This window comes from Pelecanus crispus, chromosome 4, assembly GCF_030463565.1.
Source record: "Pelecanus crispus isolate bPelCri1 chromosome 4, bPelCri1.pri, whole genome shotgun sequence".
NCBI classification, from domain to species: Eukaryota; Metazoa; Chordata; class Aves; order Pelecaniformes; family Pelecanidae; genus Pelecanus; species Pelecanus crispus.
Window position 1 is genome coordinate 8,733,261 of NC_134646.1, and position 26,905 is coordinate 8,760,165.

The 26,905-nt window shown below is 40.3% G+C and overlaps 1 protein-coding gene across 1 annotated transcript in view; it reads left to right on the forward strand.

Moving 5' to 3' along the window:
* FAT4 (FAT atypical cadherin 4) overlaps positions 1-26,212 on the forward strand; it is a 151,413-nt gene extending 125,201 nt beyond the window's left edge. Inside the window, exons 10-17 of the mRNA XM_075709408.1 lie at positions 4,765-4,869; positions 7,025-7,332; positions 11,177-11,262; positions 12,685-12,864; positions 13,711-13,835; positions 14,972-15,189; positions 19,891-20,152; positions 24,327-26,212. Coding sequence (XP_075565523.1) covers positions 4,765-4,869; positions 7,025-7,332; positions 11,177-11,262; positions 12,685-12,864; positions 13,711-13,835; positions 14,972-15,189; positions 19,891-20,152; positions 24,327-26,212 — 3,170 coding nt within the window. The remainder of the gene's footprint in view (positions 1-4,764; positions 4,870-7,024; positions 7,333-11,176; positions 11,263-12,684; positions 12,865-13,710; positions 13,836-14,971; positions 15,190-19,890; positions 20,153-24,326) is intronic.
* The last annotated feature ends 693 nt before the right edge of the window (positions 26,213-26,905 follow it).

Genomic DNA, 26,905 nt, shown 5'->3' on the forward strand with positions numbered 1-26,905 from the left:
ACCTCAGAGCAACATCATTAGGGTTTAAACAATCTGTTATAATTACATCTCTTAATGATGATCAGGTTTTGTTTTTAAAATAATCACTTTCTGAAGGGAATATACTTTGTGATTTACAGTAGTTGTCTGCCCTTCCTTTGAACCCTTCATTTCCTATTTTCCAGGAGTCATTAAGATGAAGGAATGTAGGTTTGTGAAATTGTTTCAAATGCAAGATTAAAATGTTAGAACAACCAAAGATGGATACAGAGAACCACAAAAACTACAACTCTCAAATCAGCTGAAATCTAACCCAAGAGCGTTCAGCTGGTATCTGTTCCTGTTACATTTTTCAATTAAAAAAAAAATTCTCAGGAAGTTAGTTTTTTGCATAAGCCTCTGCATGTGATATCATCAACTTGAGGTGATGAATGATAAATGCTGAATGCTCTCTGTTATCAATTATCCAGCATTATCCTAATTTTCGTGGTCTTCAGAAAAAGATCTTTCTGACACAAAAATTAATACCCCGAATCTTTGAATATTTCAGCTAGAAGAGATCTATAAGCTCAACTAACTGCAACGTTCACCTGAACTGGAGTGTTACTGGGGTGGCTCTGGTTTGGAGTCTTCCTGGTTCCCAAAACACTGGCTGAGGCATTTCCTTCCCCTCACTGGATTTGATACCCTGAAACGCTAATCAAGCATATATGATTAGCCTAATTCTTTACGCTGTCCAAATAAAATTATTCCCCAGCTGAGAAGTGCATAGTAGTCTGAATGTGTGAAAATGCTTCTTGAAAACTGACTTGCATAGGCCATGAAAGCACATACATCTCATCATTTTTCAAGGCACATTATTTAGGTGGGATAAAGGTCTATCAGAACATTACTCTTAAATTCATGTTGTAAAACTTAAATCAGCAGACTGTGTTGGAAAACGACCTCTGAAAACCAGAAATACTCTATTTTTGTGAGGTTAAGATTATTGGCATTATCTTTCTGGAACGCAGTAAAACTCTGCACTTGGGTTCAAGTGAGGATGCTTTTCTGCATAGTGGCAAACAGTTTCTTATCCTCTTCAATCCAGTAAAGTTCTTTGAATGATTTACCTGTGCAAGAGAGAATTTCAAAATAGCTAGTACTTGTGTAAATTCTCTACTCAAGAAAAACAGTCCTCTCTGAAACTTTTTTCTCTTTTTTTTGCTCTCCACAAAAAATAGTCTCTAAGCATAATATCTTAGGCGGAACAGCAAAAGCAATGGGTTTGCAAGCTATGTTTTCTTTTTCCAAATCTAAATCTTTAGTACACATCTTATTGTGTCTGTAACCTGTGAGACCAGTAGGCCATCAGGGTGGACTTGAACAATTAAATACACTCTTTTACTGAGGTACTGGAAAGCTAGCATTAGCATGCTGCAAGAGAGATAACTGCAAGTGGTAGAACAACCTGCTGCCATCTTGGATGGCTCTACTTGCTAGAAGAATAAGGTGTTAAAAGAAAAATGTTGAAGTTTAGTAGAAGTTGCAGGACCGGTGGTAACTGGTACCCGTTGTAACTGGTATCACAGCAACTTACCTGGAGGAATCCCCATGGTGAAGAAAAGACAAACAAGAGAAAAACCCTGCTTGGTAAAGCCCTGAGGAACCTGATCTAACTTTGAAGGTTGCCTTGCTTTGAATGGGGGTTTGACATCATGACCTCCAAGGTCCCTCCAGCCTAACTTTTTCTATTATTTCTGGACTATATGTCCTTGTTCAGAGGTCTAGAAAGTTCCAGTTCTGCCAACCAAGTCTGGGCAATAACAACAGAGGGGGAAAAAATAGGAGCACAGGAGGAACGTGCTTTAGATGAGAAGGGAAGAGTAAGAAGGTGCAGTTTGAACGCTGGTGTTCAACGCCCAAAAACCAGGAGTTGATAACAACTCTCTGGATCTCAGCAGAGTAACCAATGCAGGCTGCCAATAATAGCTTGACATACGGAGACCTTTCCTTAGAGGACGGACAAGGAATGCGCGAGAGTTTCTGTCACAGAGGAGTCTAAGGAGGGACTGACCAAAAATCTGAAGGTAGCAGGAAATTTGGATGAATTGATGAAGTTCAGGATTCTGCAGAAAAGAGGGAATGAGGCTTTGTAGCAGCAAGTGTCTTCAGAAGAAGCTGATGTAAAGTAATTGGTAGGTAGGGTTGCCTGGAGGGATACGCATAGAGTAAATTCAGGAGAGTTGGAATCTTTTAGAAGAAAGAAAAAGTATATCTAAAAATTATCTTAAACCAGGAAAACAGATGTCTTTAACAGTTTTAGGTTGTCATGCCAGGATTTTTTTTTTAATTGAAAATGAGTTATGTACTAAATAAAAATAAGTTTCTGTTCTTTTGGTAGTTATATGACATTATATTATACTGTTTACCTACTTATTTATTTATCAGTCTCCAGTTTATAACTCTTATCATCTGTTTACCAGGTTTTTCTAATGATCTTGCTTTATCAAAGTAATTTATTTTAAATCCTTATACAGAACTATAGTTGTTGAATAGTATTCCCAAGTTATACTTTTGTCCTGCTGATATCTGGCTGAAGGACTCTTACTTTCTAGGATAAGCATGCTTAACATGCATTTAAAGAGGAAAAATAAGCTTCATAGACATCTTTTGTTGAATCATTATTCCAAATGTAAATAGATACATTTTTCCCAGGTCCTTAGCACTTCAGGGAATGGCAAAGAATAGCTGAAATTTGTTCTTCATTTTTAATAAATATTAGTTTTAATAGCTCTGATGAATTGTTAAATCAGAGTATTCGTCTTCTCCTGTGTCAAAACAGTTGGAAAAAATGCAAACACACTTTTATTAGTTTCAAGAATTATTCAAACAACTGTTAAATATGAAGAAGATGTTGTTATTTGCTGGTTAAAATTTGTGCAGCTAAAATAAATACCCATATTCTGTCGCTGATTCAGCAAATATGCCAGCTTTAATGTTAGCTGAGAAAAAGAAGAGTATTTAGTTAGAATGAGTTGCGAAAAACTGAGTAAGCCTTATTAGTGACACTTGATTTTCGTGAAAACTAAGAAACGTCATTGAGCTATTTTAAGCATCTTTTCCTCAGTCTTGCTACATGTTCTGCTCTGTAAGTCAAAGATCTGTACTATGTACCATAATTTTAAAATAAAGAAAACAGCAAAATCTAACATTAAAAGTTAGCTCATCCTTCAGTCATGCCCATTAGAGAATAAAATATAAATAAATACCCCCAAAGTATAATTAGATTCAGACACTGGAAATGTTTCCTGGATTTATGGTGAATCTACAAGTTACATATTAACCACAGGAATCCTCCAGCGCTCCGTTTCCATCCTGCTTGCAGTCACAGATGGAGGGCTACTGCTCACATGGAAGAACCGCCTGCAAACTTCTTTAGGATAAACAGAAAAATAGAGGGGAAAAAAAAGAGGGTTTTTTTAATTAGGTGACTGAAGTTGTGAAATTCTGAAAAAGCTAGCAGAGTTAATATAACACAGTCCTGATTTTCTACAGTTTTAGGGACCAGCAACCCCTAAGGACTGCATATTGTGCATTGCTGTCATGTGAGATGTAAGAATTGTGTGTGTAAGATACATGTGACATACAAGAATGGACACCCTCTATGCAAGCTCATGTTGTACTTTTAACTTGGATGTATGTTATATTTATACGGTGTGAGGAATAAAAAAATTCATTATCAGTGCCATAAGAAGCATTAAGGTGGTCTTAGCCTTTGCTATGTGTATATATCCTGGCCTAGATGAAGTTCAAGGAGGGGTCTGGAAGAGCATGGCTGATTTTGCCAGTTTTTGCAGTGAAACATGAGGGGCGAACATGATACTTTCAAGTTTTTGCTGAGCAGGCAGCAAAGGCTGGCACTGCTAGCAGATGGGAAGCAGGTACCAAGAGTAGCATATAAGTGAAGGGTTGCTATACTGATAAAAGCTAAGCAATGAAAAACTTAGAAGTGAAGACCAATACTTTAGTGAATGTTTCCGTACATAGAAAATTTTGGTTTCGTATAAAGAGTCCCCTTGTCGGTATTCGGCATCTGTTAAAATCTTAACTTTTTCTTTTGGTTCCCTTCCTTGTTGAAATGAATTATGTGATTTCAGTTTATTCTCTGGTGGATAATATTTACCACATGTGACAATGTCTGCTTAGAAAAGGACTGTATCCAGGGTAACTTGTTTTAGCTCCAGAGGACTGTGGTCCCTCCGAGTCAGGAAGGAGGTTGTAATTGATGAGGAAAAATAAGAAAAATCATATAATGTACAATAGCAGCCTGTGTTCAGCATGCCGTGTTCATACAGGGTCAAGCAAGGCCTGTCTGTATCTCCTTCATGCTAATGAGTACATTGCATTCAATAGGGGGTAATTTTTTTTTTTTTTTCCCTAGTTCAGCATTTCCTTTCATTTCATGATCTCTCTTTTATGAACACGAGCTAATAAAAAAAAAAAAAGTTTTTAAAAAAAGAAAAACCAAACCACCAATACCTATATGAGATAATTACAGAGAGGCACTTGAAAAGCCAAGTTAAGTTGTCTGGGCCACGTGTTGTGCCTGTGTCAGGGCTGGAGCCGCCCAGCATCGTGTCTGTGTTTCCTCTGTCCGTCCCGCAGCTGCAGCTGGTCCCTGGCACCCTCCCTCCTGGCCACGCGTTCAGCTCGGTTCATAAGGTCGTTACTTAAATACCAGCCCGACTTGCTTGTTGACCTGAATACTCTGACCTGGAAATTGCCTTTATTCCCTAATCGCAGGGAAAACGTGCGACGCCACTGTCAATTACTGCGAGTGCAACCCCTGTTTCAATGGTGGATCCTGCCAAAGCGGGGTGGAGGGCTACTACTGCCACTGCCCCTTCGGTGAGTACGCTTCTCCTCCTCCCTGCTTGCTCTTCCCTTTCCCTATTAATGTTTCTCAAATCAGTATTTATTTTTACCTGCATAAAACCAATGGGTGTGTACATTAGGGCCACCAAAATGATCCGAGGGCTGGAGCCCCTCTCCTACGAGGCCAGGCTGAGGGAGCTGGGGTTGTTCAGCCTGGAGAGGAGAAGGCTGCGGGGAGACCTTATTGAGACCTTCCAGTACTTAAAGGGGGCCTACAGGAAGGGTGGGGGCAATCTTTTTAGCAAGGCCTGTTGTGACAGGACAAGGAATAATGGATTTAAGCTAAAGAAGAATAGATTTAGACTAGACATAAGGAAGACATTTTTTACAATGAGGGTGGTGAAGCACTGGCACAGGTTGCCCAGAGAGGTGGTAGATGCCCCATCCCTGGAGACATTCCAGGCCAGGTTGGACAGGGCTGTGAGCACCCTGGTCTGGTTAAAGCTGTCCCTGCTCACTGCAGGGGGGTTGGGCTGGATGGCCTCTAAAGGTCCCTTCCAACCCAAAGCATTCCATGATTCTATATGGATCCTGGTCCATGGGTAGGTATTGGTCATCTCCTGGCCCTGTCCTCTCCATTTTTCCCTAGCTGCGAGAGGGAGAAGCCGCTATTTCTGCCAGCGTGGCAGGAGATGGAGGCACGTGGTGGCGTGGGGGCTCACTGTGCTCCCCTGCCCAGTAACAGACACTTGTAGGAGAGCTGAAGAGTAAGACCACCCTAAATAACATCCGTATTCTTGCATCCCACGCCCTTGCAAAGTGTGAGGAAGTCGTCATAATGTTAAACTACAAAAAGGGACTTTGGGATGATATTGAGCAGAGGGCTTGGTTTTCTTTTGAGAAACTTGCATAATTTGTCAAAATACCTGTAAAGCAAGAATTAGAGAGCACCCACATTTTTCTGCAAGTGAGGAGCATGACATTAGATATCAGCACTTTTATATTGAGTAGATTTGCTTAAGGGAACCTGACCGAATCAAAACAGCTTTGTTAGCCCACACCAGTGCTTGCCCGTTCCATTTATTGTATGTTAATAAAGTTCTGAGTTCCAAAACCAGAGTCCTATTCCGAGAATCAGAGAATAATATAGTACTGCCAAAATAGTTCAATAATTATTAGAATTTAATTATCCCAAATTTGCTTTGTGGAATCAACCCAATAAAAACACAGAACAACACAGATATTTTAAGGTAGCATGATAGAATTGCAGCAAGATTGGTTCTGAATGCAGATTAATCCAGAATTGTCATTGTTCATATAGAAAAGCATGAAAGTAAATACAACAGATTAATCAAAAAACAGATAAACCTGAGAAATGATCTACAATGTTTTAAGGCCGCTGAAAACCCTCAAACAAAAGTAGGGTTCTCAGTACACATTTGTAACTACCTCTGAATATGGTTTTCTACTAACATGTGGAAAAACTTCTTTATTCTGTTTTATTTCCTTTGTTTTACATTTCCTCAGAGTTTTATTAATTTCCTATATAGTCATAGTCCATTGTAAATATAACTAATATTCATAAATTAACTAAGTTTTTTCTCATTGAAGCTGCAGTAAAAGAAATCAAGGGAAATTATGTGACGGAGATCTGAAAAGAAATATGTAGAATGCATCATAATATTCAGATCAATACAACACAAGAAGTCATAATGTTTTAGTCACACATATGCTTATATCATAAGTATAAAAAATGAACCACCAATTGAGAAACAGTTCAGATAACAGCTATAAAGAGAAAAATAAACTCAGGTTGCAAATTTATTTCCATAACTGGATTAACAAATGCCTGGTGATAATTAACAACCATATTTGACATAGCTGTCAAACTCACTTTTTTTTATTTGCTAGAGAAACCATAGAGCTCAATGAACTGCACTTTGTTTTTCAATAGAGGTAACTGTCATTTGTAACTCAATTTTTTAGTTTAAAAATACATACTTCAACACCCAGCTGTGGGTAATAGGATTCTTCTCTTCAAATTGCATATTTTTAATCACACATTAGAGGTTTCTTAAAGAGCCTGTGTATCATAGCCCTATCTAGAGCACATCAGTACTTTGTTTCTGGGAGAATGCTCAGTAAGGAAAAAACTACCTGATACCACATTTTGCTTTTCACTTTGCAGGTGTTTTTGGGAATCATTGTGAACTGAACAGTTATGGATTTGAAGAGTTGTCATATATGGAGTTTCCCAGTATGGATCCAAACAATAATTACATCTATATAAAGTTTGCCACTATAAAAAGTAATGCCTTAATGTTGTATAACTACGATAACCAAACCGGAGAACGGGCAGAATTTCTGGCCCTGGAAATAGCAGAAGAGAGGCTGAGATTCTCCTACAATCTTGGCAGTGGCACATACAAGCTTACCACAACTAAGAAGGTGTCTGATGGACAATTTCACACAGTTATTGCCCGGAGGGCTGGAATGGTAAGAAATGCTAAAACGAGAATTTAAGACAAGTTCAGCCAAGTCACTTTGGCTTCCACAGGAACTCAGAGGAACATAAAATTAGTAACATTGCATTTGCTAGCAGAACCTCCAACTTTGGAAAAAAACTCTCTTGTTTCTGTCTTACTCCAACTGACTCAAAGACCTATAATGGTTTGTTTAGTATGATGATGATAAAGAATAATTAAAAAAACATGTGCAACACCCTGTACTCTAAATGCAAAAAATGGCAACCAGGAATAATTAATGAAATAAATTACTACAGATGAAGCTAATTAACTGATGCACATTACAGGGATGATTATCAGGGAAAGAAAATTAACCATAGTAACGACAAAAAGCCTCAAAACAAGTTTTCTCAACATTTGGAAAACAGAAGCAGACAAACTTAAAATTCCAAGTGTCCCTGACCTCCTTGAGCTAGTTCAGAGATTTTACCAATCTCATCAGACTGGAAGCCTGGTTTTCCTCTGTAGCATACATATAAAATATTCAAAGGTGCTACATTGACAGGGTTTTTTGGGGAGAAGGAGGGGAGTTACTTTTCTTTTTGTCCCCCAGAAAGCATCTGAGGGGAGGAATTCTGCCAAAAACTGGACTGGGACAACTGATTGCCATATGCCTGTTACTCTGACCCCTCTCCTGCCTTCATTTTGTTGGGTTTTTTTCCAGTACATGTTTTCTATTCCTCTTCTCTCATTTTTAATAATATTTCCAAAGCAGAACATAAACCAAATGCTCTTTGAGTTCAAGCCAAGCTTTTTGACTCCACAGTGTTTGATTTAGAAATGAAACCAAATCTATTTGCCATCCATAATCAGTAACTATTGCCCAACAGCTCCCTTCTCAGGCAGAAATGGCCAGCATACGTGGAATCCCATATTCTTGCCATGTTTGAAATTAAAGTCATATAAGAATAATATATGGTTGGGGCTCCACATTTTGTTTTAGGTATTTCAAGCCAGAAGTGATGTAGGGAATAAAAGAATAAACTGTTCTACCCAGTGTGGCTCCCCCTGAGTCCTTGTAGAGATTTCCTGTCACGATCTGCTGCAGAAGGCAGTGCTGCCGAGATACAGCCCTTTCATATTTTTAAGCTGCTCCATTTGGAGCACCCTGCTGAAGAGTTTCAGGTCTGAGGTGAGATGTCCATGGGCACAAATGGCCCAAGAGCAGCAGAGGGATGTATTACCTTGTGGTCTGGGGCTCTTTGTAGGACCAGGGTTGTCTCCTGACCTTCCTAAATGGTGCTTTTTGCTTCTCTCTTAGAGAGTCTTCAGCCTGAAACTGCATTTCAGTTGCATAGTACAAGACCTGATTTCTCCATTTATTGAAGGTTGATGGTTTAGTCTTCAGCTGGATTTGCAAATCCACTTTGTGTGCGTTTGTATGAGTTATATATCCAAATAAGATGAAGGATAATTGGGATGTTGAGTAATGACTTTGTTTTAATGTACCTTAATATCAGATATTTAATAATTCACATCACGGCTTCCAAATGGTTAAGCCCAAAGGTGCACCTAAATCTTGAAAGGCACCAGGTTCCCATTTTAGCAACTACATTAGTGTGATATTTCTATCAAGAAGATTTAAATGGCTAAGTATAGGAGCACACATTAAAAATTGCAACAAATAAATGAAACGTATTTAAGAAAAAAATAGAGCAGGAAAACGTTTTACTTGTAGATATGCCAGAGGGCTAGACTATAGAAGAAGCGATAACGTAAAAAGGACTATTTACAGAAAATTTCAGTTCTGAATGCTTCAGGCTGAAAGCAAACATTTAAGACAACCTATACCTTTGTGTGATTTTTTTTTTTTTGTTTAAACCTTCTCAGTAATGTCAGCTGTTTACAAACACAGTATGTGAAAAGAATTGCCTTTGTCTTAGATATTTCTGCTACAGGAAAAATGTCTCCCACGTGTCCAAAACTGTATAAAATAGCCCCCCTTCAGGATTCCAAATCTGTCATTTCCTACAGCACAGTGGGATTTTATCGGAAACTGGTAAAATCATTAAGTTGTCAGTCCTGAGCTATTGCAGAGTGACAGGATAGAAAGTCTCATAATGCGGCAAGGTAACCGTAGAGTAATGCTTAAGTAACAAGCAGGAACATTTGACTAACATTAGAAAACAAATTGTATGAACTCTGGTCCAAGTAAAATATATTCTCAAATATCTAGCCCTTCAGCTGGGGATGTAGCTTGGCTTTCGCAGTGCATAGCGATGTAAGTTAGGGAGATTACACTGATTGAGCTAAGAACAAAAAACTCATTTCATTTTTTGTTGTTGATATTCAGAAGGAAAATATGTATGTGTGTGATGGCATACAGACCAGCCGGCTTATTATTCTTTCTATGAATTGTTGCATTTATACAGGGCATATAATCTGCTTTGGAATTGCAGACTGGCATTTCTCCGGAGAAGCAGTTTGCTCATTATGTATGGAAAGAAATTAAAGATAAGCTTTCATTAAAAATAGCAAATTGAACAATTTAGGCAAACTGTAGGGCATGACTTAGGGCTGAGAGCGATGAATTTATTTGGTCAATACAATGCGTCAGCTCACAGTATGTATTTGGAAACAGCACGGACAATCCATGGGGATTTCAACAGGACGTTGTTAGTGAACTTAGTTCCAGGCAGGAAAAAAAGCCATTGCAGAGTAATGACGTACTGATAGCTATTGCTGTTTGCTCAGCTCCTGTAAAGTAATCTAAATAGAAATATAAACCAAGGCATTTTTAAAAGTGACGTTTGATTTAAATTTGCCGTAGAACTGTACCACACATCTAGCTGAAACATGAGAAGCTGATATGTACAATTTGGAGATTATGTTTATTTTTCTGAAAATTTGTTTTAAGGAATAACTAACCTTCAGGGGTTTTGTGCAGCGCATCTGTTACTAATAAATCACTTTGGGGAAAATTCTTTGCTAAATAAGGAATAAAATGAAAACTCCTTTTTAAATCAGCAGGAATTATTTCATGATTTTAGTGAAAGCTTTGGTTAGACTTTTAGAGATTAAAAATAGAAGTGCCATGATTCGCTTTAGTGTAAATGACTGAGATGGGTAATGAGGCAACCTTGTTTTCTGGGGATTGATGGCTTGGAGATAATAATAAAGAGGAAGATTGCTCTAAGTGCTGGTGATGCCTGCTACTTCTCTGAACATCAGCTTGGTCCCATCAGCTTGGTCCCACTGTAGGTATCCACGTGTTTCACCACTCTCAATGTGCAGCAAACATCCCTCATGACATATGAGCCTAAGGGTTACCTTAATCAGGTCCACTTGGTTACTCTTTGAATATTATTGAGTGGTCGGTTATTAGTTTTAACTAGTAAGCTCAGTGTTTGTACTCCCAGCTTTTTGTAACGTGCTTTTTATCAAGTTCAAACAATATGTTTAATGTCACGGTCAAGCCCCTGAAGGAATGTCCTTTGTGTTTGGAGGGAGCAGCTCTCTGTTCAGATCAAGAGTAGGATACAGTACGAGCCAAAATAACTGCAGTTTCGAGGAGTAAAGCAAACAAACATGAAAGAAACCCTACCCAAATCTGAAGACTTTAACTGATCCTCTGTATGAAGCAGTCAATTAGCTCACTCTCTGTTCGTATCTGCATCTTGCTGTTCGCTATGTTGATGGAGAATGCAGTTAATCAGTGGCTCTGAAGCACCCTGTGATCCCGAGTGACATAGTAATATACAAGTGCTCCATTCTAGCCAAGTCCGTGATATAATATATTTAATGGTAAATATTTAATGTGGCTGGGGACCACAACCTTGTAATATTCAGTATATTTGTGTGTGTGGCTTTTGCAGGCAGCGTCACTGACGGTGGATTCCTGCTCTGAGGATCAGGAGCCAGGCTACTGCACTGTTAGTAATGTTGCTGTTTCTACTGACTGGTAAATAATTCTTCATTTTGTGGGTTTTTTTTTTTTTTGGAGTAAAATGAAAAGTAAAATGAAAAAGAAATCACCATCTAAAGCCAGAGAAATTTGGAGTAATGATTACATGCCCTTAGCCCGATCTCAAGCAAGGGATACCTCAGCTGCACTCCTTCAGAGGCATGCAAAGGCAAGGCTCCGAAGTGTCATTCTCTCCCATTTTTGCAGAAGCAAATTAAATTTTTTACATGTGCTGCTACTTGCTAACTCAGGCTACATCTCTGCATAGAGTTTATTCACGACAAGGAGTTTATTCAGAAATCCCCAGTTCTCGACTCTGTCTCTGTCGCAAGGCTCTGGTGGCACACAAGAAATGTATGGCCATGGGTAGTCTGCACTGGTGTAAAGGGGGATAAGACTTATTGCCTAATGCTAGGAGATTTCATGTCATAATCTATAAAGAGTTAACAAGTCAGAATATCAGGTGCTCATAATTACTGACAAGTTATAAATCTTAGTTAGACAGTAAAACACAAATGTATTTGTTATAATCACCTGGCTCTTAAATACACAGCACTACTCTTTGACAGTTTGAAGTTCTACAATATTTAGTGCTACAAATCTTTAGCAAAGCCTCCTCCACTTTTACCTTTTGAATCGTATCTGTCTTGCCAAAACCAGGCTCAGACTCAAAATGCTGTTACTCTAGTAGCACCTATATTTCACTCCAGTCTTCAGTTTTGGGCTTTGATTTGGGGTATTGTATTTATTTATTATTTAAACTGCACTTCTCATTTCTTCTAAAGGTGTAAGAAATAACATCACCTGATTACTGCTTTCTTTTTTTAAAAAAACCCAAGAGTAATTACTTTGACATTGTTTTCAGTAATTTCCAGATGTCATCTTTTACAGTTTTCATTTCTTAAACATTGGCCAGTACAGAGAACAAACCTTATTTCTTATTTTTACCGTAACTAACTCAGAAGCCTTTCTGTCACATCTTTAGATCCTCTTTGGAGATAACAATAACTTTAATCCCAATCACTTTGGCTAATTTCTTACAATAATCACAGTTGTATTTCCTGTCACACATGGCTTCCCCACTAGCAAAGGTGTTATATCTTTGTAAAATAATGAATCCATCTTCCAGCTATTTAAATATCATCTACAATTTAAATGATACTTGAGTAAAAAACCTTATTCATTATGATTTGAAGCATGCTGCTCACTCAACTGAATAGATATTTTAACATGCAATAACTGAGTGTGAATTTAGAGTCACACCCATTATAACTGTTAGTTCAAGCGCTACTGATCTCTCTATCTCCCCTTCTAAATGTAAAATACAAATTTTGGAAGAGGAATTTTAGTTGCAGACCGTAGCTGGTGGTTACAGTTCCTGTGTTCTCATTGTTGTCTTGATGTCTGACTCTTTTATAGGACTCTCGATGTACAACCAAATCGAGTTACTGTTGGTGGCATCAGGTCTGTAGAGCCCATCCTTCAAAGGAGAGGACAGGTGGAAAGCCATGATTTTGTGGGCTGTATAATGGAGTTCGCAGTCAATGGACGTCCCCTGGAGCCCAGCCAGGCTTTGGCAGCGCAAGGAATCTTAGATCGGTACGTCTCTATATATGGTATCGAATGGACTGCGTTTACAATAAAGGAAGCCGTCATGAAAGTCAGACGCTATTCCATTCAGACACCTTCAGATATTTCTTGTAAAACAATGGCTGCAGAATTTATTGTAAAGTGTGAAAAATTTAAGAAGAAAGTGAATTTGGATGAAAGGTTCACAGAAGATTACAGAGGCTTCAAAAAAGCAATGTCATTATGTTTCTATTGCCAATTATTATTAATGTTGCTTTGCAGGCTGAAATAGAGTAGCCCTGTTTCTTTATAAATTCCCCTAGGCTTGACTGTAATCATATGGTTCACTAAACCTCTACTCCCTCTTATTTCTTTTTAATCCACAATGTCTGTTCTATCACTTTGCCTCTCAAGTATCACTGAATTTCCCTCATATCCTCCAAGTGGTCTTTGAGAAATGATGGACTATCTGATTCTACTGTTTTTTCCATCTCAGTGTTTGAAGTCACAGTTGTAGCAATTATGTCAGTCTTAGGTCCAAATTTGCTAGCTCACTCTTCCTCTTTCAACCCCCAAGTTTGTGCTGCTCATTGTGATAAGAAGTCTCTGGAGGTCTGCAGCATAAAAAGCACCCGAAAGTTTCTTCTTCTCTTGTGTAACAGGTAACAGGAGTTTCACTCTCTCTGAATTCCTTTCTCTTTTGTAAGACTGTTGTATCTTGACGCTGAAAATCAGGATCTGTTTAGAAATATGAGCTGTGTACGGAGAAGAGCCTCTCCATTTTTGCATTTCTGGGAGGAAGGACACTTCCCAGCACATTTTCTCTGCTCATTTGTGCATATGTTCTTCAGCATCTACTTTTATGATCTGTTTCAGATGCCCCAGACTAGAAGGCGCTTGCACGACCAGCCCCTGCCAACATGGTGGCACCTGTGTTGATCACTGGTCGTGGCAGCAGTGTCACTGCAATGATGGACTGACGGGAAAGCACTGTGAGAAATGTATGGAGAAGGTTTTGCTGTTTTTCTCTTTAATGTACACCTAACTACGGTTTAACCAAATGCCATTAAGAGTTTCTTTTCAGGGGCATGGGATAATGAGTTTTATAAAATAATGAAAACAAGCAGCATGCTTGCCTCTTAAATAATTTTGAAGGAAAAGTCCACAATGAACTATTGTCCTTTCATGAGCTAAAAATAGCAACAAGTTACATATATTAGGTTTTCTGGTCTGTATATCACATTTCAGGTAACTTGCACTCATTTAAAACTACTGCTTCCCAATAATGTATAATCAGTAACTAAAATAAAGCTATCCCAAAGGAGGGATTTGTCTGCTATGGGGAGGTAAGAGGGTAAGGGAAAACCCTTCCCTTCACGTAAACATTGTGTGCATGTGCTTATGGCTTCTCCAAACTATGGGCCTTTTTATCAAATGACCGTCAGATTACATGCAAGAATATACAGTAAATGTAAATAAAAGCAAACCATTTGCACTCTGGGGTTATTAACTCGCATATGGATAGCTCTGTAAATCAATACGGGACTGTCTAGGAGAGCAAAGTGATTTATTTCCATGTAGTTGTAGTATAATGACTGGGCTTTGTTTTCTTACATGTCCCATTATTGTTTAGCTGATTTATATGCTTTTATTGCGCCGGTTTACAAAAGAATTTAGCCCTAATTTTAACAGCATTTGGTAGTCGATGCTCTGCCATTTTTTATTCTTTTTTTTATGCCATAACAAATAGAAAGTCATTATCTCTGCCCTGAAGAGCTTAGAGTTCAATATATCATGAAACCCTGCTTGCAGTAATGGAAACAGTAACATCCCTGGGAAGGAATTACAGTTCTGAGAGCCAAATTTTTTTTCCCTACTCCCTCACTTGTTCCCTAGCGAGTTTTAATTTACTATTGACTGATAGCAGCAGTAAATTACTAGCACACTCCCACTCTCAAACACACATTCTGGTTGAAGCCAAAGAATAGAGGGACTGAAATTGCCATTCACTCCTGCTGTTCCCCCTGACCTGCTCTGAACTTGATCTCTGCTCTGAAAGAAAATGGTGGTTATTAGGCAGATGATCGCTATAGCTGTAATGAGCTGCGTACTCAGTACTTTCCCATCCTTGTCCCAGATATTACTGCTGACACTGCCTTATCGCTAGAAGGCAAAGGACGACTTGACTACCACATGAGCCCAAACAAGAAGCGAGAATACATGATGAGACACGGCACTCGAGGCGCCGGCCCAGGACCCTTGAACGCGGACCGCTTGGAAGTGAAGTTCAGGACAAGAAGTGAGAACGGCGTTTTAGTTCACGTCCAGGAAAGCAGCAACTTCACTACTGTGAAGGTAAGATTACAGCTAATGCTGAGTTTGATTTGATTGGACTGCCTCATGCATGGTGATCAAAATCACATTTTTCCATTACTCTTGCTGTTTCCTTTATAAAATATTAGGTCTTTAACTGAGGCTAGGCACTGCTCCAGTATCATTCATCTTCTCAACAATTCCCTTGCTATTTGCCAAGGTATCAGATCTTGATGGTTTTGTATCTAATCAGTTTTGTCTAGACTCCAAATAGTGACTGTTTTAAGGCCACAGGAACAGTACTCATTGCCATATTTGTTATCATTATTAAGTTACACTCTAAAGAACAAATCATTTCATTATTGGCCTTTTATCTTCTGATTCTTCGGGCCTTGAACCCAGACCCTCCTTAAACTAGCGAACAATTGCCAAAAAGTTTTCATTAATTCCTACTAGCATGGCTCATGCTTATCAAACTAGGAAGTGAGGGATAACTTGAATTCATGAGTTTACCCATATACCAATGTCAATGTCAAATGATTTTGAGATACGTAGCTGAATTAATGCTTCAAATGCCACACAGTTTTGGTTTTTTTCCCAAAGAGTTTATTGCTGCAGAAGTTACCTTTCTCAAGAGAAAGCGATGGTTCAGTTCCTGGCTATGACTCAGTCCATTTACTCATAACTCTAAATGAGTACAGCAGTGGTGTTGGCAAGCCCCTTTATTGGGTTGGTGTAAGCTCCAAGTTTCCTTGACTGCTGTAAGGCTTTCCAAGTTTTTTCCCTGACTTTTAAAGAAACTCATACAGAAATTCACACTTTCTAATCTTTAGCCCCATGGATATTCTCCACCTGCTTGGTCAGAGGTACAGAGCTTTCCTGATACACCGGCTGCGTTTCAGAAGCAAGTCTGCATTACTTCCCTGGCGTACACTTTTACCACATCATTTGATAGGAAGTTTCTGTCTCAGTCATATTAGCAGATAAGATCTCATTATTTTGAGTTCTGGAGAGAAAAAGCCAAATACTACCTATTTCTCCCTAGTAGAATTTGCTAGGTCAGCTCTACAAGCATTATTAAAAAAAAAAAAAGAGTTGCCTTTCCTGGCTGAAAGCACTAGCGGTGTGTATATGCAAACACTCTTATTATTGTTACTATTGGTGAACTTATACAAGCAAGCAGAGGGTGTCAAGTCCCAGACCCAGCTGTGCAAGGGCAAAGAGTAGAGGTTCGCCTAGTAACAGATGCAGCAGTTGAGGAAGGAGAGGTAACATCACTGTACCGATTATTGCCGAAAAGTTCCTAGATGATGCTAGTTAATGAAACTGTAGTAATTTAACTGTAGTTAGTACAGTATGGCTTCTGCGCCACCACTCATACCCGGAGTAGGTATCACGATGAGCACTTCCATTGGCGGCAGCCCAAGATGTCAGTGAAGCCAACGTATGCATGGGTCTCCCTGGCATCTCAGTCCATTCCTGGTGCAGAACATGAGTTTTAGGGACTTCTGCTTACAACTCTCTTGTCAGTCTTCAAAACAAACAATTTTATAACTTGATTTTTGGGTCTTTTAATATGCTTATTATCCAAAGCATAAGCATTCAGAGAAAACCTGGCATGCGTTTTTTAATATTAAACTGTGCTAGGGAAAAGCTACAAGTCCTGTAGCTACTTCCATGCCTCCACATTTCTCCTCTTGTGTTTTGCTGTAGATGGGATTGGGTTAAAATTAGAGAAATGGTAATAAATCACACCCACTGAGATCGCGAGCAGCTGATTTACTAAATGATGGATGTAAACTCCCCCCAAAGAACCCAAGAGAGGTCTTTATGATATAAAGGGATCCTTAATCCAGGAAGGATACAAAAGCTAGCAGATTAAATTAAACAATGGTCAAATTCAGATGGAAAATGACACCCCCGCCCCAAAAATACACAAAAAGGAGGAGGGTAGGGGATTCCTTATTAGTAAAGCTATTTGTCACAGCTTATTTTGCTACAAATAATACACGTTGCAACTAATTCAATTATAAGTAATGGGATAAATATGGCAGGTTAAAGGCGAAATTGTCTGCCTTGTTTTAGCTGAAAATCTCATCTGCAATCACATTAAATTAGCTTAACTGTAGCTCTAAGATCTATGAGTTGTACCGGTAGAGAATGTGGATTACATGTTACCTATATGAGCTACCATATGCATACGTTAGGGTGGTGAGGCACTGGAACAGGTTGCCCAGAGAAGTTGTGGATGCCCCATCATTGGAAGTGTTCAAAGTCAGGTTGGACAGGGCTTGGAGCAACCTGATCTAGTGAAGGATAGCCCTGCCCATGGCGGCAGGGGTGGACTAGGTATCTTTAAAGGTCCCTTCTCACCCAAACCATTCTGTGCTTCTATGCACATATTGAGCTGCAGGAATAAATCAGAACATGCCTCATTTAAATGATATCTCATCCAGTGGGCCATAAATCTGTAAAGGCCAGTGTTAAGATTTAAGACAAATAAGAATGAATTTGTTCAGCAAAGGAGACTCAGAATATTAGTAAAGTTGAATCATCCTTGTAGTTAGGAATACGTTTGCTTTAGTGGTTCATTCTTTTCATTATATTCTACTTGTCAGTTGCTCTGCCATTTAAATAAAACCCAGAAATGGGTGTTACTCAATACTGTCAGCATCAGCATTTGTTTCAAATTTAGAAATATGTTGTGCTTCAAGGAACTGAGATGAACATTCCTGTTTTTTCCTGGTTGAAGAAATCATGGACCGGTCTTGTCTCTGGAAATTTTATTTTCCAAATGCCACTAGTATATTATTTATGAGTCTGTTAGCATTAGTCACATGCAATTTTAAAGAAACAGGAATAGAGCTAGAGAGTCATAAATCAGTATAGAAAATATCAGTTGCTGATAGGTAAGTAATTCTACAATTCTTCTCTAATGTGGAATTAGAAGTTGCAATTCTGTGCTTAGTCTTCCCATAAGCTTAGAGGATATTGTCTGATACGGTATCTTTCTTTTTGCTTATATAAAGACCAAAATACAAGCTAGTATTTTCATGGAGCATAAAAGACAAAATAAGACTAACAAACCAATTGCAGGTTACAGACATAAATACATGTATATATTCTGCCCAGTTAATCTTTTTATACATACTTTTGATTGTGGCAAATGTTGTTTAATGTGTTATAATAGTCCGTGTGACTGCATTTCCAAGTGCGGGATTTTCTTTGTGCTCTGTGATAGTTTAGACGTTTGCCAGTAACAAAAGCATCTTATCTCCGAGGGGCAGCTTTATTGAAGATCCCTCAAACAATACATTTTCAAATAGTCCAGATTACTGCATTTATAAATGAAGTGCGTGCACATATTAACCATTGTATTTCTTGATCCAAATGGAGTATGTGCTAGATGCATTTAGTTCAGGCTACTGCCAGGACATGAGGATGGTCTTACAGCCATGTTAAAGCTGGTCTGTATGAACAAAGTCCTCAGCTTGCATCACTGAAGAAGTAAATCCAGAGCATTTAACAGTTTCTGGAAACAAGAGTAGCATTCTTGTAGCCAGTGTGTCACCTCACAGTTCTTCCCAGGTGAACATTATTTTTCCTGGAACAAAGCGTGTGAGGCTTAGAGAGCTTTCAACAAACCTGGGGCTTCGACCTTTCCTGGACTATGCATGTGCACGTTCCGCACGCTCATGTTATAGATCACGGACCGACCGAGCAGCAGCGAGGAACACAGGAGGGAAAATCTTAAAGTAATATAAGTCTTATTTAACATGTATGACCAAACGTGCAGCGGATGGAAGGAAATTTGCAACAAGTTGCAGAGCCACCCTATCTGAGCCCTACATAAGTCTGCACACCCTTAAGAGGTCAGCTGATGCACCCAACTCCTGTGCAGTATTTGAGAAGCTGGCAGGTTTGAATCCTGGGTTTTTTTTTTAGACTCCTATATCTTAAATGCAGAATTTGCACTGATCTCATTTTGGGATCATTTAATATTGAGCTAATAAGAGGTTTGAAATCCTGCATCTCATGATTCAGTAGCATTGTGAGGCATCATTCCTAGAGGAAAAGCCAAAAAAATTGTCATGGAATTTAATAGTACCTGTTTTCCCTAACAGCTCACAAGTTTAAAAGCAGTTTGCTCAAGTAAGCACCATTTGAAAATTCACACAAAATATTACACTTCAGAAAGGTTTCTAAAACACAACTATTCTTCTGCAAAATTAGCAGCACAACCAGGTAGGAAATGGGAATCTTGTTCAAGTCCTGCCATGCTGTATATATTCCTACTGTGTCACAATGAAAACTAGATGCAAGTTTTCTGGGCAAGGACAACTTCTGTTTACACTGCAAAGCGTTTTCCACACTTGCATTGAAGAAGGAGGAAGAATTATTCTTTTATTGGTTAAACTGTTTTGTCATGTGCATGCCCTTTTGCTGGCCTCTCAATAGGTTTTTCTCTTATGAGATTAGTCAGGGAATGAGTGGATGACAGCTCTAGGTTTTCTACAGATGCAATGATGTATTTAATTGCCGCCAAATTTTTAGTACTAAATAATTAATGCATTTTTAGTACAAAACAATTATTTGGGGAAAAATACACCCAGGCTTCGTAATACAACCAAAGCCACGTGTTACTGCAGCTGTGCTGAATAGGCATTACATCAGTTATGCGTGCATAGGAGCAGTTATGTGTGTATCATTTTAAAATTACACATTTTACTGTTTTCTGCTCAGATAAAAGGTGGGAAAGTGCATTACGTATCGGATGCTGGAATTGCTGGGAAAGTGGAAAGAAATATCCCAGAAGTGTACGCTGCGGATGGTCAGTGGCATTCGGTACTCATTGAGAAGAACGGGTCTGCTACTATCCTGTCGGTCGACAAGACTCATAGCCGAGACATTCTCCACGCCACGCAAGACTTTGGTGGTCTAAACGTTCTTACAATTTCTTTGGGAGGAATCCCATCGAGCCAACCTTTCAAGAGCACAGTTGCAGGTAATTTTTATTGGGTTTTTTTTTTAATACAGTGCACATAAGCAGATTTGAGCAGACGAAGGGTCTCTACTGGCTTAAAGGTTGCAGAATTTACTGTAATTCTTTATTAGTAACTAATATACTTCCATAGTTTGCCAGGAAAACTGCAAATTGAATGAGTAAGGATTGCAGACTTTGTTCCTTCAGTACATGTTGCAGCCTTCATGTTTCCAAAGCAGGCACTCCATCTACAGGGCTTTTTGGGGGTGGGGTGGGGGGGAGTTGCTTGCTTGCCTGTAAATCAGTTGTTACAATTTTGTTATGCTGACGGAGAAGAAAGGATCTATTCTTCACCTGGGTCAGAATCTGGACAATCAAGGCAAATCTTTTACTTGGGCAAAAATGCTAAATGAGAACTTTGTCTCTGCAGGGGTTTGGTAAGTACTGCAGGATTTAGCCTGTTTTTAATATGATTAAAATATTTTTCTGAAACTCCAACTTCCTCCTGCTTTATCCTGCTGTCAAATGAAGAATAGGATTTATTTCTGAGCAACAGAAACCAAGAACAATAAGGAACCACCCTCTAGGAACCAAAATCTAGCTGCTAAGTAAATCAGTCTCCCTTAAGAGTTAAAGCAACTGTCTTAGACCCTGACAAAAGGAGTAGATAACATATGTTTGATGTCATTCCCCCAATGATAAGTAACGATGGAAGTGATTTTCAGCTACAAACTGAGATGCTCCAGACAATGCAGGGGTAGGTTTCACAGAGTTTTTATATTGAAAAATCATCCTGTTTTCAAGAGTTGCGAGCAGATAAAGGATCTCTGAGTGGAGCAAATTCACACTTCACATTTGTGTATTGTGAATTTGTATGAAACGCAGTATGAAATCATACGAATGCTATGCTTACCTTTACCATTTTTACGTGTGTTTTATGAGCAGTGTACGAATGGAAAAGTCGGAGGCTTTTAGGAAAGCTGTAACAAAGAAAATTGAGGATGCTAAAATCTCACCACTGTGGCAGACAAATTAGGATTGTCTGGCTTCCATTAGGAATATACAATCCAAAATCTCTTATTCATATGATTTTATTTTATTTTAATATTGGATTACATTGTGGACGACAAACCAAGGATTTACAAGGGGGAGGTATAAAACTCTGCATGAACTCGGAGAGTCAAAAATATCTGCAGTACTGTTAAAGGCAGACAAGCTGTGAAGCTGGTATATCCAGTAACATTTTCAAACCTGGCAAAATCCTGATTGCTGTTTATCACATCACTGCTGCAGGGGACCACCAAGCATGTGGCAAGGTAATCGTCCATTTTGCTTGGGCTCCCACCTGAGCCTAAATCCTCAATTTCCTCTTTATTTGAGAATGTAAAAACAGGAGAAAATGAAAATGTAAGTAATGCTGAAAGAAAATACATGTCTTTCAGATGGGAAATAATACAGAAATAGCATGCTTGCAAAACTTAGAAGGCTCTTTCATGTCCCTTTACACCACATGACTTGCATCCCTCAGTGAAACATATTTGATGTTGATACCCACTCATATTTAATTTCTGACATCAGAGGGTGTTCAAATTTTAAAACAACATACTTTGGAGATTATAAATCTGTAATATCACCTCATACAACTTAAGTATATTTGGTGTTTCATGACAGAGTAAATATTCATAACATTTATCTCTGTGCTACCCATTATTACAGAGATTTCCACAATTATTCACAGTTACCATTCATAGTGGCTGTTGTTCCATTCCAGCAATACGTTTGCAGAAATGAACCTTTCTCTGACACTACTAATGCATGGAAAAGTTGCTCCTGTTTATTCTTTCACCCAAGTGCAATGCTTCAGAACTGAGTAGTGGCACTTTCCTTCTTCTTGTTGATTATTTTTATTGATAACAGCTGAAAAATTTGGTCTTGAATAGTACCCTCCTGTAAACCTGGCACCACGCACGGCATCCCAAGGACGATCCGTCAGAAGTTAAGGAGAAATAAACATGTTTCTTACAGCAACCACACATGAGGACACTGAGAGCATAACTTACAAACACATCTCTACATACCATATTGTCACAACTCCAAGCAGAAGTCAGCATAAGGTTGCACTATCCTAAAACCCTTGCAGAAAGGATTAAGTCTCAGGAGCACAGAGAATTATTAGGCTGGCAAAAGGCTGGTTTTTCCTGCAACCTCACATACAACCACCGCACAAAGGCCGGGGATAATCCCCTCTCCCTGGGCTCCCACAGCACTGAAACTCGGCACCACAGGGTAGCACTACAATGAAGCTGTGGGAAGTTTGGGAAAAGGCCACTTAAGATTCAGAGACGCAAAAGTATTGCCATGATTTTAGGAGACGGTAAGACGGGAGGCTTAGCTGAAGCACGATAGGCAACTTCAGCTCGGAATAGGGGAAACTGGAAAGCCCACCAGCAATGGGGAGTGGAAGCTGATGGTTTCTGCTAGCACAGCCAAACCAGCTGCTCACGGGTTTCTCTGTGTGGATGATAAGAAGTTTTAGAAATATGGGAAAATTAGGAAATAAAACCATTTAAAGTACATTGAAAGAAGTCGTTAGAAGGAATATTTGTTCAAGTTCATTTTAAAGACATTAAATACTATTAGAATAGATGTTTCCCTATGGCAGCCATTTGAATTCTTGGCTTATTTACTGAACAATGGAGCCTTTCATTTAGCATCAATGAAAGGAGTCTATAAATTGAAAATTGAGTCAGTTTAACGACATATTTTTAGAAAATATAATGTTTCTGCAGAATCCAACCATTTTCTCATTGCTTAGTATTTTGGCAAAAGAATTTTGCTTCAAGGGGAAACTACATTATAATAAAGATTTGAGAATATAGCCTTCAGACTTCCTTCGATGAGTCTATCTGGAAGATAAGCACACTACCATCACGAAAGTATCCATTTGCATTGCAAGCCTCAGATCTAATCTGCTCAGTGAACAGCAGAGTTGAGTCAATGTGTGAGCAACCTGGTTTTACCCAAAATGCATTTTTTCATTTCATTTTTATATTAAGTTTTTTCCTCAATTTGAACTTTATTCCCAGTCTCCAAGCTTGAGGTAGATACTTCCTAGTCAGAGAGTAGTTCCTTCTCTTGCACAGCCTATAGAATTCTTAAAAGCCAGATCGACATTTCCTATTATTTAGGCTTCTGCTTACAATCGCCTGTTTCTTCAGATTTAATGAAACCAATGGGGGTGCAAAATGTTTTACAGACCTTCAGCATCTTAATTGCAGGGTTTGGTACATTTTATTTACTCACCTAAGAATATTTTTGTTGCTTTGCAATCTTAGTGTTGAAGTTAAAAACCATGGTATGTTTCTGAATTCTTATTTGGCAGACTTAAAAGAACCAAGATATCTCGGTATCATTTATATAAGTGCCATGCATGTATCTTCAGAGAAATTACTTAATTACTTTCTTATCTGTAATCTCCATTTCTATGCATGGCTACGATGTGAAAATCATTAGTTTCAAAAGGTGCATCTATAGAAGTTATGTCAGAACTCCAGGCATGACCAGCCTTTACTTAATCTCGTTCTGCTTAGAAGTGGATTTCAGTTCCTATCTAATATGAACCTCCCAAAATTATCAAAAGTTTATGAGCAAAACAGTCATTACAATGTAAGAGGAAATATTTAACAGAAGCATCAAAACATTCCTTACACCTGAGCCTAAATGATTGAGTGCAGATTGTCAGATACTGAAACATCTGTGAATGGGCCGTCTTTCTAGTGAAATAAGTGGTTACTTAAATATTACACTGTTATGGTTAATATCACAGATATTTGTACATTCATCACAATGCAAGGTAAAAATATGCAGAAGCAATCGTGAGCTCAGTTACATGTAAGATTCATTCATGAAAATACGCAGGCTTCACGTGTGTAAATAACAGCGTGATTTACCCCACTGTCGCCTCCATTGCAGCATTGGGTTTTCCATTTTGTTTCTTCTGTGTTTCCCCCCCCTTTTTTTTTTTTGTGTTTCCCCTTTCATTTCAGGGGGCAAGAGGCACACCGCAGATCTTGTCATCTGCTGATCAAAACGTTTCTCCTTTAGTGTGATCTTGATGCTCAGAGCGTCTTTGGCCTCTGTTGACAGTGCATACTCAATCTTCAGGTCCCGATGTGACTGTTGCTTTTCTTCCTAGGCTTCGATGGCTGCATTTCCTACATCAAGTACGGCGGGGAGAGCCTTCCCTTTGCTGGCAAGCACAGCCTCGCCACTCTCTCCAAAACAGACCCCTCGGTGAAGATCGGCTGCCGCGGCCCCAACGTCTGCGCCAGCAGTCCCTGCTGGGGTGAGCTGATGTGCATCAACCAGTGGTACGCCTACCAGTGCGTCCCGCCGGGGGCTTGTGCCTCCAGTCCTTGCCAAAACGGAGGCAGCTGCGAGCCCGGGGTGCACGCCGGCTTCACCTGCAGCTGCCCCGAGGCGTACGCGGGACGGACGTGCGAGGCGGTGGCGGCGTGCCTGGGGGTCTCGTGTGCCCCGGGCCACGAGTGTCGAGCGGGGATCAATGGTGGCCACATCTGCCTCCCGTCGCCGCACCCTGCCGAGATGTCCCTGCCCCTCTGGGCTGTGCCAGCTATTGTGAGCAGCTGCGCGACCGTCCTGGCGCTGTTGGTCCTCAGCCTCATCCTCTGCAACCAGTGCCGAGGAAAGAAGTCAAAAGCCCCAAAAGAGGAGAAGAAAACGAAGGAGAAGAAGAAAAAAGGGAGCGAGAATGTGGCGTTTGATGATCCTGACAACATCCCACCCTATGGCGATGACATGACCGTCAGGAAGCAGCCCGAAGGGAACCCAAAACCCGATATCATCGAAAGAGAAAACCCGTATCTCATCTATGATGAAACTGACATCCCGCATGCCACAGAGACGATCCCCAGCGCCCCGCTGGCTTCCCCCGAGCCCGAGATCGAGCACTACGACATCGATAATGCCAGCAGCATCGCCCCCTCGGACGCCGACATCATCCAGCACTACAAGCAGTTTCGGAGCCACACGCCCAAGTTCTCCATCCAGAGGCACAGCCCGCTGGGCTTCGCGCGGCAGTCCCCCATGCCCCTGGGAGCCAGCAGCTTGACCTACCAGCCCGCCTACGGGCAGGGCTTGAGGACAACGTCTTTAAGCCACTCGGCATGCCCTACTCCCAACCCCCTGTCTCGGCACAGCCCCGCACCCTTCTCCAAATCGTCGACTTTCTACAGGCACAGTCCAGCGAGGGAGCTGCACCTCGCCATAAGGGAAGGGAGCCCACTGGAGATGCACAACGATGTCTGCCAGCCCGGCATTTTTAACTACGCCACTCGGCTGGGGAGGAGAAGTAAGAGTCCACAGACCATGGCAGGCCACGGTTCCCGACCAGGAAGCCGCCTGAAGCAGCCCATCGGGCAGATTCCTCTGGAGACTGCTCCTCCGGTGGGGCTGTCCATCGAAGAGGTGGAGAGACTGAACACCCCTCGCCCCAGAAACCCCAGCATCTGCAGCGCAGACCATGGCCGGTCCTCTTCTGAGGAGGACTGCAGAAGGCCTCTGTCCCGGACGAGGAACCCGGCCGATGGTATTCCCGCGCCCGAGTCCTCCTCCGACAGCGACTCCCACGAGTCCTTCACCTGCTCGGAGATGGAGTACGACAGGGATAAGCCCATCACGTACACCTCCAGGATGCCCAAGTTATCCCAGGTCAATGAGTCCGATGCGGATGACGAGGACAACTACGGCGCCAGGCTGAAGCCCCGGCGGTACCCTGGCCGCCGAGGCGAGGGCGGGCCGGTGGGAGCACAGGCGACCGCCGCCAGCGCCGGGGAGAGCTCCCTGCCCGGGAAGCTGGGGCAGCAAGCGGGAAGCTTCAACTGGGACAACCTCTTGAACTGGGGCCCGGGCTTTGGGCATTATGTGGATGTTTTCAAAGATTTGGCATCACTTCCTGAAAAAACAGCAGCAGCAGCAGCAGCAGCAGCAGCGAGTGAAGACAGCAAAGGTGGTACAACGAAGCCTGTTTCCAAGGACGGGGAAGCAGAACAGTATGTATAGGCTTTATCTCCTGGTATTGCCGCGGTGCAAAGCCACGGGGACCGGTCAAACCATTATATGGTTGTAGAAAAGCAAAGGTCAGCATTTGAACCCCAGGCCAGTTTGGTTGGAGGAGACTTTAAAAATAATAACCATTATGCTGCTGAAAGAGACTTAAAACATTTTTAATTTAATTATGCTTGGATGAATTTATTTCTCCTGCATGCATTGTATTTGAAAACAAGATATTCGGCATGCAGCCTTTGAAAAGGTTTCCCTATTTACCATTGTTTGGTTTGTGATTCTTAAATTAATAATGCTTTGTTCCGAAAATGAACTAATTTTTTTTTTTTTTTAATTGTGAAGGATGTGCATATTGTCTCCAGCTACTAACATGTTTTATGATGCAAGAGTATTGAGGATTTAATTTTCCTTAAGAAGTGCATGGAAGAAGGATGGTGAATGAAGGAATTACGGTAGTAAGGTGTCTCGGAAAACGTAGTTACCATATCCTGCAGTTGCTCACATGATGGATGTGATGAAATCAGCTTGAATAATTGCTGGCAACAGTGCTATAAGTCTTATTCCGTACAAGAGGTGCTAGAAGCAGCTCAAGCCAGTCAGCACTTTAGGAGTTTCTTTTCTTTTCAGCTTGTTTATTTGTTTGTTTGGGGGCTGTTTTCCTTTTTTTTTTTTTTTTTTTTTTAATCTTTT